Source organism: Natator depressus, chromosome 11 (assembly GCF_965152275.1).
Source record: "Natator depressus isolate rNatDep1 chromosome 11, rNatDep2.hap1, whole genome shotgun sequence".
In the NCBI taxonomy this organism is placed as follows: Eukaryota; Metazoa; Chordata; order Testudines; family Cheloniidae; genus Natator; species Natator depressus.
In genome coordinates, this window is record NC_134244.1 from 10,373,641 (window position 1) to 10,392,793 (window position 19,153).

Below are 19,153 nucleotides of genomic sequence, written 5' to 3' on the forward strand. Positions count from 1 at the left end.
CTTCCCGCCAAGTTACTCCCCCGAGTACACCACATCCCTGCTCCTCTCCCTCCCCCCAGTGCCTCCTGCATGCTGCAGAACAGCTTATTGTGGCAGGCGGGAGGTGCTGGGAGGGAGGGGGAAGAGTTGATCAGTGGGGCTGCCGGTGGATGGGAGGCACTGTGGGATAGGGGGGAGATCTGGGATAGGGGGGAGATCTGGTTAATCACCCACTGATTTTTTTCCATGGGTGTTCCAGGGTTGGAGCACGCATGGAGTTGGCACCTGTGGATTAGAGACCACCTATGCCAATGCGTTCTCAAGTTGCACCTGCTTGGTTTGTGAATAAATTGTGTGCCCTTGCCTTATCAGATCCTACCTCAATTCTGCAAATAGTCTATTCCTGAAGCTGTGCCCATCCTGAAATGCCCATATGCTCTGCAGTTCACAAAGTTAGCCACCTAGTCTGAAAAATCTCTGCTCATCTCCCATTGGCCTTCCAAAATAAGTACTCAGATGACTATATTTGTGTACCAAGTTTTTGAAAATTTAGTCCCAAACTGCTTGGCCAACCCAACACCAGGGAATTGATAGAGCTGGAGTTAAAACTCTGGAGCTCTAGGACTTCTGTTCAATTCACTAGACTGGTTCATGACATGTTTAAGGGGAAGTAGTTGTTAGGTATGATTATTCTCCCTAAACTGAAGTGGAAGAAAGAGGCTGTTAAGATCTGAATAGAGGAACTGAGCAAATCTTTGTTGGCAATTTCAAAAGTTGGAAAATGTTTTGGGTCTAACAAAATGTGTGTTTTTCTTTTAATTTGTTTTTTCGACAAAATGGTCAAAAGCTAAACTTCTTTTTATTTATTAACGTTTTTGCATTTTAAAAAATAAAATAAAAGTAAATTTTACAACAAAAAGTTGGTTCATATAAAAAATGAAATGTTTCGTACAGAAAACATCTTAATGAAACTTGTCAAATTTTTGGATTTTTTTAAATTAGCAATTTGATGAAACCGACATGAATTTGTGAAACATTTTGCTGTCACTAAATCTGCATTCTTGGACGATAAAAGGTTTCAGTTGAAAAATTTCAGCCACTACTGTCTAAACCAACTTTCAATCAGCAGTATGTGTAGCAATTTTATAAATCTCTAGCTAAAATAGGGAGGAAGATGGTGTTAATATATTGAAAAAAGGAGTCAAAGCAACATGGTTTTGCTTATAAAGTATTGCCCTAATTCCTTTTAAATAAGCATGACATCATCTGAAGAGATTTCTTACAAAATCTAATTGCTTAGAGACCTTTAACATTCATATTAAAAATCAATGACTAGTTCATGTTTTCTTTAATTGACAGTAGTTTATGATCAGGCTGCTATTCAAAAGGCTTTTCTTCCTTTTATACAGCATGGCTTTTGCTTTCTGTCATTATTGGGCGGGGTGGTGGTTAATGATATTTTCAGCAGAATTGACATGAAAGCATATTTGGAAACATATATAAGAATGATAACTGATTACAATACACTTGAAGAAAGCTTGAATTTTCTTTTAAGAAACTTTAATAAACATTATTTAAATTATACTAAGCTAAATTCTTCATTGAGTTCCAAAGACAGTTTTGTATACACACTGAACTCTAAGAAATAGTTGTTTCCATTGTCTGTGCTAGAATAGTGCTGTCAAGGCTGATTCCCTACTCTGGCACTTCGAGTGCAGAAGGTGGGGGCCCACAAGGATTCTAAAAATTAATACTGGCCACTCCAGGCTTGTATTAAACTCCCAAGGTTACAGCTTCTCTTTGACCTTGGATGGGTAGATGCTGCCACCACCTAAGTGCAAAAAACCCCTTGGGACCCAGGCATTCCCAGGAAGGCATACTTGGGAATGCCTCCCAGTGGGGTACCCTCGACCCCTTTCACCCCCACTCCGGGGAAGAGCTGAGAAGGAAATCAACTGTTGCCTCCAGCTAATTAAACAACCTATGCACACCTCTTAGGACACACAAATTCAATCCTGTTCTTAAAAAAGGTAAATTATATTAAAAACAAAAAAATAAGAAAATACATTTGGAACTTAGGCTTTTTGCTAGATTTAAAAAGAACCACTTATAAGGATTAAGTATCAAAATAACTTTCTTGAGGTCCAGCTTAAAGGTTACAAGCAAAACAAAAGCATTTGGGGGTTAGCACAGAGGAGTCCACAAGCCAATAAGAAATAAAATAAATAACCCTAATTGCATCTTCCTAGACATTCCCTGATTTACTTACATATCTGGGGTTTCAGATAAGTAGTTCCAGGTATGATCTGATGATTTCCATACCTGGCTTAAAGCTTCTTATAGCATTGCTGCTATGTGTCTCCTCTCTCCGGAGAACAACAACAGACAAAGGGAAAGTTTGTTCCCCAATTTTAAAAAGTTCTAGCCCTCCCATTGGCTCTTTTGATCAGGTGTCCACTCCCTTTCTTTTACCTGTGGACTTGTTAACCCTTTACAGGTAAAGCAAGTAGAGAACAGCTACTAATGGATTTTGTAGCTAACTGGCTGGCTGGGTGTCCATAAAAGGGAGGGCCCCACCCTTCATTTATCACAAATGCATTGTTAGTTTGCTTTGTATTGAGCTCATTACATTAATTAATGTAAAATGGGGTATTTTGGCCCAAGATAACTATATAACATGGCACAATGACAATTTCAATATCTTGCCACTTTGTATTGCTGATAATACCTATGGATATAAATACTAACACTTTCTAAGAATTGGTATGTAACGCCAGTTGCATATGACTCAGATTCAATGTTTTATGCAAAAAATATCAATACATTTCTAATATTTATCAGTATTTTCAACAATATTTTAAGATTTTTGGGTCAGAATTTCCTTTTACAAAATCTTTATTCACACTGGACATCAGGTAGTCAGATTTCCATGGCAATCCATGGTGTCAACAACTGAATTTAAATTATGCAATATAATTAAAAATAAATAAATTAAAACTTTCAGCAAATAAGAACACATCTCTCTACCCAAATATAGGCCATAATATTGAAGAAACAACCACAGTGAGAGAGGCTAGAAAATTATTTATGCACAAAGGGTAAAATGATTAGAATAATTTCTTTACCATAAAAAGCGTATGTTTGATGTGAATAAAGCAGCATGGCCCAGTGATCATAGAGTTGCTAGGGTCTCTGAAGAACTAGATTTTTATTCCTATGGGACTTAGAGCAAATTATGTCATCTATCTGTCCCTTGTTTTTTCCTATCTGTAATATTGGAGACAAAGACACTTGCCTTCCTTAAAGTAGTTTGGGATCTACCGATGAAAAGTGCTTTGTAAAGGTTAAGTTTATTATTATGATTATCAACAATGAAAAGCAAGTACAGCAAAGTCAGTTTGGCTCTGAAGTGAGGAACATTTTAAGAATATACCTATAAATGTAACAGATCTTAAAATTCAGCAGTATGAAGCCTCCATTATTTCATGATCTCTACTCTTTAGTTGAAGGATCACTTACCTGTTCATACAATTTTTAGCTCCTCAAAGTTTGTACTTCAGCTTTAACCACAAGTTTCACTTGCTTTTCTTTTGGGGAATGTTGGGAGCAAATCCAATTTGATCAGATTTCCAGTCACTTCCATAACTATATCAAGATATAAGAATTTGCTAAGCACACACAGGAATGAAAATCCATTCAATGAACTATATTAATGTTATAAATGTACTTTAAAGAGAAATCCTTCCTTTTTATCTTTGCTTCTGTTAAACAAATTACAATAAAAGTTATGTTGCTTCACAATGGGCCACATTTCTTACAGAAAAGTTAAAGCTGGCTACTTCCCTTATGGTTCTTATCCTTGCTCAGGATAGGAATTAAGTTATAAGGAAGTTTTGCTGTTCTATTTAACAAACTGATTAAAACTGTGGCAGGGTGTGATTTTGCGTCAGAATTTCTCTCGTTCAATACGTTTTCAGAGTTCAGTGAAATTGACAAAACAGACATCTAAGTGAGGCACCAGCCTATCATCTTGGCACTTGGATTCTAGCATGATTGCCAAATTAGAAACACCTTAGATCGCTAACGACCTGTTTAAATTCTGTGTTGAGTCCCAAGAGAAAATGAGTTTAGAGCTACCCTCCTCCTTGTTTATCCATAGAAACCTCTACATGATTTGGTGCAGTTTTTCTGCTCCTAAGAGGCCCATTACTGGAATAATCAGGGTACTGGAGGTCAGGATATATTACTCCTCAGGGAATTCCACGCCAAAAAAATAAAAATTATGCACACAATATTTTAAAATTCTGCAACGTTCTGCAAATATTATTTGTCAATAAATAAATGTGGCTCCAGCATGGCAGTGGGGGGCACAGGCCACTGTCTATATTGAGGTGGGCACCCTGAAGCCTCCACCTCCCCCGCTATAGGGACTTGGAAGTGAGGCAGCACCTGACCCTGACATAGTGCAAGGGCCAGGCCTGCCCCAGAAACACCCCGGGGCCCTGCTCCTCTGCAACAGGTGCACCAGGTGTGGGTGGGCAGGCTCAGGGCAGCAGGATCCAAGTGTGGGGGGATCCAGGTGTGGGGTGAGAGGTTTCTATGTGGGACAATCTGGGTGTGGGCGGCTCAGTGGGAGATCTGGATGCACAGAGGCTCATTGGGCGGTTCCAGGTACAGGGGCAATAGGACTCTGCTGGGGATCCAGGTGAAGGTGGTTGGGGATCAGTGGGTCCGGGTGTGGGGAGATGGGGCCTAGTGGGGGGGTCTGGGTATGGGGGGCTCAGTGCGGGGAGTCTGGGTGATGAGGGAGTGGGGCTTGATGGGGTGGGGATCCAGGTACAGCTGGTTAGGGCTCAGTGGGGTGGGGGTCTGAGTGTGGGGGGTTGATGGGGTGGGGATCCAGGTGCAGCTGGTTGGGGCTCAGTGGGGTGGGGGTCTGAGTATGGGGGGGTTCAGGTTTAGGGGGGGTAGGGCATGTTAGGGTGAGGGTTCAATGTGCCTGCTTAACGGGGGAGCCCCAGCTGCTGCCGAGGAGACGCCGCATGCCAGGCTTCCGCTTCCCGCCATGATTCCCCTATCCCCTTTTCTTCCTCAACTCATCCCTCTCCCCCAACTTGCACATTCCCTTCCTCCTACCCTATTCCACTCCCCCTTCCTTCCCCACTGCCTCTTCTCCCCTTCCCTCATTTTCCCCTGCCCCCCCTTACCCAGCCCCATCGCTGGCGCTCACTGTTGCCCAGAATACAGAAAGGCTCCCAGTACATAGAAGGGAAGCATGATTGGCACTAGGATCCAGGAGGCAACGTTCAGTTGCAGAGTCAGCAGAGCCGAGAGACACAGCCTACTTCAGCTGGACAGCTCTTGCATTTGCAGAAATGAGGTGGGGCAGTGGCACGTTACCCCGTGAGCCTCCCATGCCTTGCCTCTGTTTGGGGGGGCAATCCCCACCAAAACTGCCTATGGTTGTCATCCCCCCTCTCCGGTCACGGTTTCCCTTGGCTTCCCTGCCGTTTTCTGCAGGGAAGCACAGGAATTCTGCAGGGGGCGGTCCATTTTCTGTGGGCGCTCAGTCCCACAGAATTCCCCCAGGAATAGATAATAGTTGTTCGGGGAAGCTTGGACAGCACCACTCACTTGCAGTATGCCTGACATTCCCCGACACTAAGGGCCTGATTCAAAGTCTATTGAAGACAGTGGATATCAAGATCATAGAATTGTAGGATTGGAAGGGACCTCGGGAGGTCATCTAGTCCAGCATGCATGGCAGGACTAAGTATTATCTAGACCATCCCTGACAGGCGTTTGTCTAACCTGCTCTTAAAAATCTCCAGTGATGAAGATTTTACAACCTCCCTCAGCAATTTATTCCAGTTCTTAACCACCCTGACAGTAAGTTTTTCCTAATGTCCACCCTAAACTGCCCTTGCTGCAATTTAAGCCTACTGCTTCTTGTCCTATCCTCAGAGGTTAAGGAGAACAGTTTTTCTCCCTCCTCCCTGTAACAGACTTTTATGTACTTGAAAACTGTTATGTCCCCTCTGTCTTCTCTTCTCCAGACTGAATGAGCATCTGGTCTGTGAACCACTTCTGGAGAGGGTGTCATGTAAGAGGAGGCAGTTAATATACATTTCATGACTTTCCTGGAATGCAAATATTCTAGGAGCTGATTGAGACCAGTTTTGCTGTGTTCTAAGCCCAGCTGAGAATAGCTAAATGGCTACCACTGTTTAACCACTTCCTCTATTCTATAGGTCCCCAAGCTCTGAGGCGAGAGGAACATTTTGGGGGGGCGTGGTGTGGCCGAGGCCAACCCCCATCTGCTTCCTGCTCTGCTCCGGCCCTGCCCCCAGCCCAGCTGTGGCCCTGGCCCCTTTACCCCATCTGTGTGTTGCGCCCCCCCTTCTTTCCCCCCCCCCCCCAACCGCAGGAGCCACAGCCCTACTCCCAGCTCTGGAGGGGGCAGGGGGTGTGGACAGGGTAAGCGGGGGGGCAGGGGGCACTGCTCTATTCCAATTCTTTCTTCTTGCCAGGGAAATTTATAGTAACGGATAACCAAATAAGCTCATACATCTGCCCCATCAATAAATAGTTTTGGAAAATCTGGGATATACAAACAGGGAAATTGTCTTCTTGTAAGCAGTATTCCCATACCAGTTCTGAAACCAAGAAACCAAACCTTGAGCCATTTTTTTTTACCTTTTATGAGAGATGTCGATCCCTAATCACAGTTAGTTATTGTCCTTTATACAGCTGACTTTTTCTGGCCGTGATGCTATCATCAAGGCATATCATTCTCTCCTCCCTAGTAGGTGTGATTGGAATGGGCACTGGAGCGTTGTCTGGCCTGGTGGTGTCTCAAACTTAAATATTATATGGTTCAAACAAGAATCTTGGTTAGGGCTCCCATCCACTGAGGCAGCGCCATGCTAACCTTTGGGAGAGTACCCAACCAAAGGCAGCCCAATCAGCAGTGCTTTAGATGAACATTCTGCCTATGCTATTCATACTGAAGTGGCAGATCTGGCAGATCAGAAAACATGAGAACTATGGAAACCAGAACCATGTGTGCTATGCATACAGTAAGTGTCAAAGCTTCGGATGCTGCAGATACTACTCAAGTACTCAAAATAGTTAAGTCCCAAGCAGAGTGCGAAGAGCTACAAAAGGATCTCAAAAAACTGGGTGACTGGGGAACAAAATGGCAGATGAAATTCAATGTTGATAAATACAAAGTAATGCACATTGGAAAGCATAATCCCAACTATACATATAAAGTGATGGGGTCTAAATTAGCTGTTATCACTCAAGAAACAGATCTTGGAGTTATAGTGGATAGTCTATACATCCACTGCAGCAGCAGTCAAAAAAGAGAACAGAATTTTGGGAATCATTAAGAAAGAGATAGATAAAAAGACAGAAAATATCATATTGCCTCTATATAAATCCATGGTATGCCCGCATTTTGAATACTGCGTGCACGTATGGTCGCCCCATCTCAAAAAAGATATGTTGGAATTGGAAAAGGTGCAGAAAAGGGCAACAAAAATAATTAGATGCATGGAACGGCTGCTATATAAGGAGAGATTAAGAAGACTGAGACTTTTCGGCTTGGAAAAGAGACGACCAAGGCGGAATATGATGGAGATCTATAAACTCATGACTGGTGTGGAGAAAGTAAATACGGAAGTGTTATTTACTCCTTCTCATAACACAAGAACTAGGGGTCACCAAATGGAATTAATAGGCAACAGGCTTAAAACAAAGAAAAGGAAGTAGTTTTTCACACAACACAGTCAACCTGTAGAACTCTTTGCCAGGGAATGTTGAGAAGGCCAAGACTATAACAGAGTTCAAAAAAGAACTAGATAAATTCATGGAGGATAGGTCCATCAGTGGCTATTATCCAGTATGGCCAGGGATGGTGTCCCTAGCCTCTGTTTGCTAGAAGCTGGGAATGGGCAACAGGGAATGGATCACTTGATGATTACTTGTTCTGTTCATTCCCTCTGGGGCACCTGGCATTGGCCAGTGTCGGAAGACAGGATACTGGGCTAGATGGACCTTTGGCCTGACTCAGTATGGCCATTCTTATGTTAGTATGTTAGTTAATAGCTGCTTAATATACACAGAGATCTATACAGATCCTAAAAATACCAAGTACTCTATCACAGTTGCTTTAAAAAAAAAAAACGTTTCTATTATTTCTTAATGACTAGAGCTTGCTAATGTAAGTGGCTTAAGCACATGTCTTAGCACACTGCTCTTTTCCCAGTTAATTGCCTTTCATAAGAAAGGGCAAGTGCTCTTCTGATATGATATATGTCATGCAGATGAAGTACAGTTCTGGTGTGTATTTTTATCCAAGCAGACATGAATTAGCTGTTTACCCTGTTTTTGGAGTAAGGGAGTGAGGAAGAAATGTTAGCTTTTCTGGTGGTACTTGCACTTGTCTACATTCTGTACCATTGATGGTAGTCAGAGTTTCTTAATTGAAAAAGCATTTAGTGTGATTTTAACATCAGTTCTTTTAAACTATAAAAAAATCATGGGAACCTTTAATGATCATGCAGCCTGAAGTCCTGTTATGAGAAGTAAATGGACTCCATTTAATAGCTGGCACTCACCCTGCCACAGCAGCTTTGTCACCCTTTGAGCTGGTATTTTAGGTACTGTACTCACTACAGTATGTTAAATAAAAGGCCAAAGCCACTTTTGAATTACCATTTATCTGACTTCTTCCAATAAATTTTTCTTGCACTGTATATTTTATTTATGACTTTCTATATAGTCATCCAAATTGGATTTGTTACTTTTAAATGCTGAATTGATACAATAAAATTATTTACTATATTTCCAGCACTCAGGAGTTTTAGATGCTTTATACTACCATAACTTGGAAATGTTGTCATTAAAGTGTGGCTACAGTTAGAGACGTGATTATAAATATGTTATTGGAGGCTTCCAGATTTTTAATACTGTCATTTCCACATCCATTTTTATTTAGTTCACAAGTTAAAAGCTATATTTTCTTACTGCAAGTCCTGTACATTCATCCTGGGATCTACAACACGCCCTGTTCTTTCTGCCTTTAATATTGATCCTCTTGCGTTGGCTTTTTTAGTATTTTTTAAGATTTTAAAGTGCGTGTGTTTTATGATATATTATATTTAAGTGTTTATGCAGTGTCCCAAGAGCTTTCTGATTGAAGAGGATATATATAAATATGATCTATAACTAAGGCTGTTTTAGTCATGGGTACTTTTAGTAAAAGTCATGGACAGGTCACAGGCAGTAAACAAAAATTCATGGCCCGTAACCTGTCCGTGACTTGTACTATACATCCTACTAAAACTTGGGTGCTCTGCGGTAAGGGGCAGCCCAGGGGCGCTGTGGGGGCTCTGGGGCAGCGGGTATCCTGGAGGCACCACTGCTGCTGGGGGGAAGAGGTGGGGGCTAACGGGGCTGGCAGGCTCCCTATTCGGCTCCGCACAGCTCCCGGAAGCAGCCGGCATGTCCCTGCAGCCCCTACCTAGGCGGACTCGGAGGCACGGCCATGGGGGCTCCGCATGTTGCCTCTGCCCCAAGCGCCTGCTCCGCAGCTCTCGTTGGCTGGGAACTGCAGCCAGTTGGAGCTGCAGGGGCAGTGCACAGAGCCGCCTGGCAACGCCTCTGCCTAGGAGCCGAGGGAGGAACATGTTGCTGCTTCCAGGGAGCCTTCTCTCTCCCCATCCCCTCTCTCCGAGGTAACCGCCACCCAGAGCCCTCACCCCAAGTCCAACCCCCTGCATCAGCCCTGAGCCCCCTCCCATACCCAAACTCCTGCTGTGGGGGGAGGGGTGCGGTGGCCCGAGACTGGCCCAGCAGTGGTCGGTGCACCTGAGCTGCTCAGGCGGCCCCCAAGCCAGCCGCACCGGCCTCTGCAGAAGTCCTGGAGGTCCCGGAAAGTCATAGAATCCCTGGCTTCCATGACCTCCGTGACAGACTCGCAGCCTTATCTATAACTATTATCTACAGCAGTAAAGATTCTGAAGTCAGTACCGTTGACACTTTTCGGTATCGGTGAATGAGGAAGAGAAGAACCCACTTTGCACTTCTATGTGATGGTTGCCAGCATTAAAATACTAATTTTCAGAGATGCCAAATGATGGCATGTTGAAATACTGAAGCATTCCCCTACAGTTACTGCTGCAGTGTGGGCCACGTAAGTTTCTACTTAGATAGGCCATTGGAATAGAAAAATGCAATGCTATCTACTCTAATAAGGAAATACACCAGTATCTTGGATAATGCTGTGGTGATTGAGGGTAAATGTCTTTCAAGGTGATATGTTGACTCTGCATTGCTCACTGTAATATAAAAATGTGTGTTTGTCACAAAAGCAAACAATGTGGCTTGGAAAACATACAGGATATAGATTAGTTGAATAAGAAGGTGCTATTTGGAAAATTCTGTAGACAACTCCACCCCACATGGTGCTTATGAGAGGAGCTGGAGCTTTTTGCCTCCAAACGCAGGGGCTCTCTTAGTTACTTTAGCATGCCATCCTTTTCTCCAGCAGAATCAGCATTAGGACCTTTTGTAATTCCATAGGAACTCACTATAGCAAACTCATTGTGTCCTCTGCTGGACAAATCTCTGTCTTTCCAAGTACAGCTTGTCCTGGAGCAAACCTGATTATATTAGAGCCTCCCAAGTCATGTAGCTTGTGCCTTAGTGTTCAACACTGGTGCACTATTCAGTTAGCAATGATTGATTTCTTTTCCATCTTAGAGTTGTTTGAGATTTAGGGCAGGTCTACATTACACATTTACACTGGTGCAGTTGCACTGCTATAGTGTGTCTGGTGAGGACGCTCTATGCAATCAGGAGAGAGCTCTCCCATCAGCTTAATAACCCCACTTCAGTCAGAGGCAGTAGCAATGTCAGCGGGAGAAGCTCGCCTGCCAACATAGCGCTGTCTACACTGGGGGTCGGTGTTAAAGTTGGTATAAACGATGTCACTCAGGGTGTGGAGTTTTCACACCCCTGCAAGACATAGTTATACTGAAGTAAGTGTGTACTGTAGATGAAGCTGTAGTGTAGGAATACAATTCTCAAAGTTAATGAGAACTGGTTAGCTAAATTGCAAGTATTTAAAATTTGGGGCAAAATTTCTCAAACACAGGATGGCTAATGTATTTTCACCATCTGAAGTTTTTTCCAATAGTTACTAGTTCCTTGTGTATTTTCTCTTTGGAAAGTATTAGAGAATCTCACTTTAATTCTAAATAGGTGTCCATAGATTTATGCAGCTGAGTTTTTTGGGGGAGAAAAGACCTGTCTCTGTTGTCTTCTATTCTGACATTGCAGCTTCAGAAGCCACTACCAGATCCCTTTTTGCCTCTGGTACCAAAAAAGATTCAAATAAGTAGCTACAAATTAGAAAACTGAATCAATGATTGCTGTTTGTGTAACAGGGATTAGGGAAGTGTGAAAGCAAGAGGCTGTGCTACTGGATGTAACCAGGATTTTTGCGAGAGATTTACTAACTTCAAAATATCAATGAGAGCTTGCAGCAGAATCTGTGGATATCATGGCAGGAGAATTACTCATTCAGTTTCAGATACAAGAGCCTGTTGGCTTCAGGATACTAAATTTTGTTCTCACTCTTTGAGAACTCTGAACTTATCTTGGAACAGTTCCTGACTTTCATCCTCCAGCTGGTTATAAAAGATTGTACAGGAGCTGGGAAAGCTTTTACAGTTTCTCATATTTAAAAAGAGAGAGAGACAATCATATCCAAGCCTGTTAAAAACAAATATAGAGGCCAGCTTGAACAGTCTCCTTCCAAAGTTTTGCCGCTATATCATCTTCCTGGCAGCCTTTTCTGCTCCCCTCCTCCCTCTCCTTTTCCAGGCAAAATCCCTGCTCTAGGGAAAAAGATATGTCTCTGTGTTTTGGCAGAGAACCGCATCAAATGATTGAGCTGATGAATAGGCATTTCTACTGTATCTCCTAAGGCCTTGTTTTCTGCCTTTCATTATACCTCATATTTTGACAAATGGTGAATTTTTTAAGCCAAAAGTCTCCTGCTTACTAACAACTTCTCAGTTGAGAGATTGAGTAATGCTTAATTTAAGATGAAGCACAGCTTTTTCAATTCTCCACTTTCCATGATGAATATTTTAATATAGTATAGTTTCAGATTTCATATATCATCCTTCTGCCACAGCACAGGGTAAAGATACCTTCAAATTGGAAATCTTTTTCTAGCAATTTGGGTGACTTTTTGCATCCCAAGGATATTTCTTTTCATATCACCAGAGCTCTTATAGAACCTCCAAGAAATATTCTAGACATTTTATTTGTTCTTTTCGGTCTTAATAGTTCTTCTAGGTAACTCTTTCCCTTACGTTTGCTTTTCCTTTGATAGGTCTCTTCATGTCACTGAGACTCCAGTTCAGAAAACCATCATTATTCAGGACTGCTCTTACGCACATGACTAAGTCCCACTGAAATCAGTGATTTCTTGATTTGGATCCTTAAAGAGTTACTGAATGAAAAGAAAAATGTTTTATTTCTGCATAGCTTTAGAAGATCTAGATTTCCTAGCTAAAATATCTATACTAGCATGAAACTGGAAGAAGTGCAGTGACATCAGAAGTTACAGAACAAAATACCCCAGCCAATGAAAGAAATTGCCATATTCTAATATTATGCATCCGGGATGAAAAATTGGAGTCCTGCAATGACAAATGATCTGCTTTTTCAATTAGAGCAGGTGTTCTCAAACTGGGGGTCGGGGCCCCGCAGCGAGTCGCGAAGTGATTACATGGGGGGGGGGGTCGTGAGCTGTCAGCTTCCACCGCAAACCTTGCTTTGCTTCTAGGCTTTATAATGGTGCTAAATATACAAAAAAGTGTTTTTAATTTATAAGAGGGGTCGCACTCAGAGGCTTGCTATGTGAAAGGGGTCACCAGTACAAAAGTTTGAGAACCACCGAACTAGAGGCTAATCCTGCAATGCCTTAGTAGCTGGTAGATCATTAGTATTATTTGTCTGGAAAGTGAAAACAAAAATTAGTTCTGACCTTTGGAACTGAGAGTCAAAATGTTAATTTCCAGTTCGTGTCTGATTCAGTACAGTAATTGTTTCTGCTCTAACTGATTATAAAACAGTTATTGTTCACTTTGGAGGTAACTCAGCCTAGATGTCTCTTTGCATAAATATTTTTTCCAGTGTTTTCTGATATTTGGTAAACATACTCCAAATCACTCAATGTATCTTCAGGAATTCAATTTGTATCCAAATAAAAATTGCTGAAATGTTCAAACCAAAAATAAATGCTGACTACTAACAGAGAGACATTATACCCCATATGATGCACAGAGGTAAATATAGGTCTGATTCTCCTTTGTCTTCCAGTTACTGAAGCATTAATATCATGGGCATCTTTTGTTTGAAATATGATAGCAAAATGCTACTATGAAACTAAACCACTGTTTTTGGTTTTTGTTGTAGCTACATTATACACATCCTGTATCTTGCTGGGAGTATTCCTGAATAGTAGCATACCTATATTCTTTGAGCTTTTCGTGGAGACGGTCTACCCTGTTCCAGAAGGAATTACGTGTGGTGTTGTCACCTTTTTGAGTAACATGTTTATGGGAGTGCTTTTGTTTTTTCTCACATTTTACCATACAGGTAAGAAATATGAGCTATTTACTAAATGTAATTCTCTGTGAAGACATTCTATAAGGGGTCTATTTTGGCACTAGTGGGAGGAGGATTTACATACCGAACTCCCATTAATGCTAATTCTGTGCATAAATCTCCTGCACATCAGTGGGAGAAAAGACTTGTAATTGTTTGTCTTTACATGCATGCCAATCGAAGAATGAAATCCTTTAGTTAAAAAACAGATATCCGGACTTTGCATAGAACTCACTGCAGCAGGAAGCTATTGAGATAAACATGAGGGCTGGATTTTTACAAAGAACTGGATAAATGTTCTGGCCATTAATAACATTTGTAGCTATTCTAGATAAAAGAATAAAGCTAATCCAATCTCATGCTTCAAGCTATAAACTGCTCGCCGGTGGTGGGCAGAAAAGAATTTCTCCTCTGTCCCTACAATGTTTATCATTGAACACATGGCTGGGTGAATTATTGATGGTGGGAGGGAGTTACCTTCACAAGATATTGGCCACTGCTCTGAGTCAGAATACCACAGTAGATGATGTGTAGTGGTCTAATATGCTAAGGCAGTCCTTTGTGTTGATATTTCCAACAAATTCTTTGTAGTTCCTTTATTATATTCATCTCTTGTGTATTATTTATTTGGTCACATAATGTGTCATTGTAATTTTGAGTGGTATATCTTGCAGATTATATTTGCATTTAGATACGAGTTACTATGGTAACAATATGAAAACCTAGATAAGTTTAGAATAAAACCCTGCAACCTCACTAATTCTTCTTTTTAAAGTTACAAATTGCTATTTTTATATGTAGAAATCAGCAAGGTTAATTTTTCTTTCTTGGTACAAGAAGAATACTTTCAACCAAAATGTATGTAGTTTACTTTGTACATATAAAATCTTATATGAATTCTAAGTATAATTGTCAAGACATCTCTTAATTAAAATGTTATGTTCCCAGCCAAGAGGAAAGTGGTATACTTCACAGTAAACTGTATTTTGAAATTAAGAATATTAAATTATTGTCCAGACTTTCAGATGTCTCAACTTAGTCTCTGGGTTTCTACCTACAATTAACTGTAAAAAGGAATAATTGTAAATTCATTCTAACTTCTAACTGCTATTTTGTAGGTGTAAGCTGATAGAAATCTAAACTACATTTGTGGCCTGAAAATTAAAAGCCAGTTTTTCAAAAATGGGCCTGTATCTACCAGTTAAAAGTGATTTGATGTTTGTTTAGGAAACTCGTTCAAATTGCAATGATTCAATCAAATCTATATTGAGAATAGTAGTGGATGTGAACTGCATTAACCAAATACGATTGTTTCCAATATTCACAAATGAGTTGGCAAGATGAAACAAAACAAATTTGAAATATTTTCAGTGTACTGTACTTCTAAATGAGAAAGTCCAGTGTTATGAATTCATTTTCCATTGAGTATAAGGATACAGTACATAGTGCCAAATCAATGGGTCTTTTTGGTCATTTTACTAAAAATAATTATTATAGTATTCTACAGTAATACCTGAAAACATGGCAGTAACATGTTGGGAAAATCATGATTTTGGACCATAATTTAGAATACTCTAGTACTTTTTTCCATAAAGGATGTCAATAAATATACGTGAATGCAAACATGGAAAAAGCATAAGCTGTAGTCTTCTTTTTCCAAAGGAAGAAGCAGTGAGTTACACTGTTACCTTCAAGATAATGCATTCTCAATGATGCAGTGTCTCAAATTATTAAAAGCATGATCATTTATATGATCTCTAAGGTTTGATCAATGTCCATTTGATTAAATTACTGGCTTTGTTACCAAAAGAAAAATCCATTGGAAAATGAAAAATGATTTTGTAATAAAAATGCTTCCTTTTTTAAATCAGTCTTTTCTCCTCTGATTTACATACATCTTTTACTGTCAGTCCAACTAAAGTGCAGTAGAATTCTAGGCCTCTGTGTCTCACTTTCAAATCATATAATCAGTCACTAGTTTTCATTCTGATGTCTCACCTCTCCTCATATTTTGATATTAGTGTCCCAATTACTAAGGCTATTGGGGAGCCAGTCATTAGAGTTTTCGAGCAGACTGAAGATTCTGATCCAGATGATTAGAATGTGAGATTTAAGACTTGAGAATCCCTAATCTAACTTCTTAGCACTGTATTCTAGTATCAAAAGCGCAGTCTCTCCATATTGTTTCATGTTTTCTTCACTGTTCTAGTTTTTTTGTTTTTTTTAAACTTTGGACTTTTTATAATGTGTTAGAATGAATTGACTAGTGCTCTACTGATTTTTGTAGTACAAAAAGAGAAGGTTTAAAATAGGTCATAAAATTCTCAGCCTTTTTCGATGTTTGATTTAGATTATGTTCAGTCTAGTTTAAGCACAAGTATAATTTTCAGAGTTAGTTAGTTAGTTATGTGAGGCATGTTTCTGATAACTTCTGGGAATACAGCAGTCCTGCTTAAACCAACAAAGAGTGTTAGTGAGGCATGTCTAAGTTTACTACATGAATAGAGACCGGTTTTTACGGGGTAGGTTTTGTACTGCCATTTTCTGGGGTTTGGTTTCTCGAGCTTTCTGATGTTGTGTTTTTGCGTTCCAGAACACACATTGTGCTTTACCTTTAGCCATATGAATTATGGATTAAACTAAGCAGCATTGCTGGAGCCTTTAATATGATTACTAAACCTTAAGAGAGCGTTTAGAATTCTGTAGAAATACTGAATGAGGCAAAAGACCATCCTCCAGTAAAACTGATGCTTCTTCAGTAACTTATGGCAGAGACAAAGTACTAAAACAAAGGGAATTGCTATGCCTTTGCTTTCTGATTAAAATGGCTAAATAATAATTAAATATTGATCAGTGGGGGGGATTCTTCAAACCTACAAGACGCACGCTCTTAAGAGCTCTTACCCATTACATTTAATGGTTACAAAGAGGTCTGTTGAGAGTTTTTTATGGGACCTTTATAACTTGAATAGTTTTACTGCACAAAAGTTTCTGTTGAGAAATTAGCTTTCCATGTCCAAATTATGTAGCTGAACTGATGCATAATCAAAGTGCTGTTTATTATCCTTTTCATATGTTAGCCAGTAGAAATCTAAGGGCTTGGGTACACTAACAACGAGACCACGGCATGATAGGGTGTGAAACTATCCAGCTCTAGCTGGGTATACCCTGCCAATGTATGTTAACAGTTTGCTAGAGCACTTTGAGCTAGTTCTGTTTCAGTGAGGACTAGATCAGAGTGCTCTAATTAATGGTTAACATGTGTCACCATTGTGTTTGTTTTAGAGTAGCAGCCGTGTTAATCTGTATTCGCAAAAAGAAAAGGAGGACTTGTGGCACCTTAGAGACTAACACATTTATTTGAGCATAAGCTTTCGTGAGCTACAGCTCACTTCATCGGATGCATTTCTCATTGTGTTTGTGAATAGTTAGACTATGGGAGCTTTCCACGGTGTATGCAATTGTTTGTGTAGACAAGTCCTAAGAAGCAATTAGACTGCTGTTTAAAGTTGGTTTTCTTTTCCCTACTGTCATCACTGAAAAAGTTTGCAGATGACTCAAAAATTGTGGGAGTGGCAAATAATGAAGAGGACAGAGATCACTGATTTAGAGCAATCTGGATCATCTGGTAAACTGGGCAGAAGCAAATAATATGCATTTTAATATGGCTAAATGTAAACGTGTACATCTAGGAACAAAGAATGTAGGCCATACTTGCAGGGATGGGGGGTCTCTGTTCTAGGAAGCAGTGACTCTGAAAAAGATCTGGTGGATCATGTCATGGTGGATAAGCTGAACATGAGCTCCCAGTGTGATGCTCTGGCCCAGAGAGCTAATGCGATCTTGGGATGTACAAACTGGAGAATCTTTAGTAGGAGTAGAGAGATTATTTTACCTCTGTATTTGGCACTGCTTTGACCACTGCTGGAATACTGTGTCCAGTTCTGGTTTCCACAATACAAGAAAGATGTTGATAAATCGGAGAGGGTTCAGAGGAGAGCCATGAGAATGATTAAAGGATTAGAAAACATGCTTTATAGCGATAGACTCAAGGAGCTCAATCCATTTAGCTTAACAAGGAGAAGGTTATGAGGTGACTTGATTACAGTCTATAACTTTTAATAGTGAGAGTAAATAACCATTGGAACAGTTTACCAAGGGTCATGGTGGATTCTCCATCACTGATTGTTTTTAAATTAATATTGGTTCTTCTTCGAGTGATGGTCCCTATAGTATTCCACTCAGGGTTATACGCATGCACCCGGAACCAGAGCTTTTCAAAATAGCAGTGTCCATTGCTCCACACATGTGCCCTTGCTCCACCTCATGGTTTTGACTGAAGCAATAAAGAGTGAGGCGGACCAACCATGGCCTCAGTTCCTTCTCACCACCGCATGGTCTGAATCAGAGCCTCTTCTGTTCTCTCATCTCTTGTGACGCACTTTCCTAATTTCAGGAGAAAAGACTGTTTTATTCTTGTATAGTTAGTGTTTTGTTATTTTTGTAGTAGTTTTAGTGGTAGTGGTAGTTCAGGACTTTAAGGATTTTGGGAGGCCATTTTTGCAGGTTTCCTGCCCTCTTCCCCATCAGCACCCACACCTGGGTACTGAAATATGCCAAAGATACCAAAGTTCAAGATCTGCACTTCCTGCCCTCGCTCGTTTCCCATCAGTGATTAGCACCAACACTGCCTTTGCTGCTTGGCGAAGCCCACATCGCATCCAGGTGCAGTATCTGTCTCTCCTTCCCAGCCCATATCCAGGAAGGCCGGGCTCTCCATCGCAGGAAACACCTCACAGATCATAGAATCATAGAATATCAGGGTTGGAAGGGACCCCAGAAGGTCATCTAGTCCAACCCCCTGCTCGAAGCAGGACCAATTCCCAGTTAAATCATCCCAGCCAGGGCTTTGTCAAGCCTGACCTTAAAAACCTCTAAGGAAGGAGATTCTACCACCTCCCTAGGTAACGCATTCCAGTGTTTCACCACCCTCTTAGTGAAAAAGTTTTTCCTAATATCCAATCTAAACCTCCCCCATTGCAACTTGATGTTGCCGTAAGGCCGCAGTTGGATCCAGGCTGGGGAGCCCCTCTCTCCCTGTATATTGACCTGAGCATCAAGAAGCGCACCTCCTACCATGGTGCTCCAGTCCGGTTCTGCTGGTACCAGCACTACGGACCCTGTGCCGGGGCCTAGCCATGAGGCAAGGAAACGTGCATAAGCATGGCAGTAAGTCTTCCTCAAGACCTATGAAGGACGCTGCATCCTCCGTGGGTTCTAGCCACAGAAAAGTGGCGCATTCCACGGCATGTAAACACAACAAGAAGTCACATAGAACTTTGGATCCGCCGATCCTGGTTACCGAACTGCGTACCCCTTCCAGATCGATACCCCCAAAGTCATGGGAATCATTGGTTCAGAGGCAGTCCTCCATTCCTGCCCTGGTTTTGGCCCCAGCTCTGTCTGTAGAGCGCATGCTGCT

The 19,153-nt window shown here is 41.1% G+C and overlaps 1 protein-coding gene across 1 annotated transcript in view; it reads left to right on the forward strand.

Annotated features, from left to right (window-relative positions):
* The window catches only part of SLC49A4 (solute carrier family 49 member 4), a 66,772-nt gene that overhangs the window by 42,622 nt on the left and 4,997 nt on the right, over positions 1 to 19,153 (forward strand). Inside the window, exon 6 of the mRNA XM_074967138.1 lies at positions 13,480 to 13,662. Within this exon, the coding sequence (XP_074823239.1) occupies positions 13,480 to 13,662 (183 nt within the window). The remainder of the gene's footprint in view (positions 1 to 13,479; positions 13,663 to 19,153) is intronic.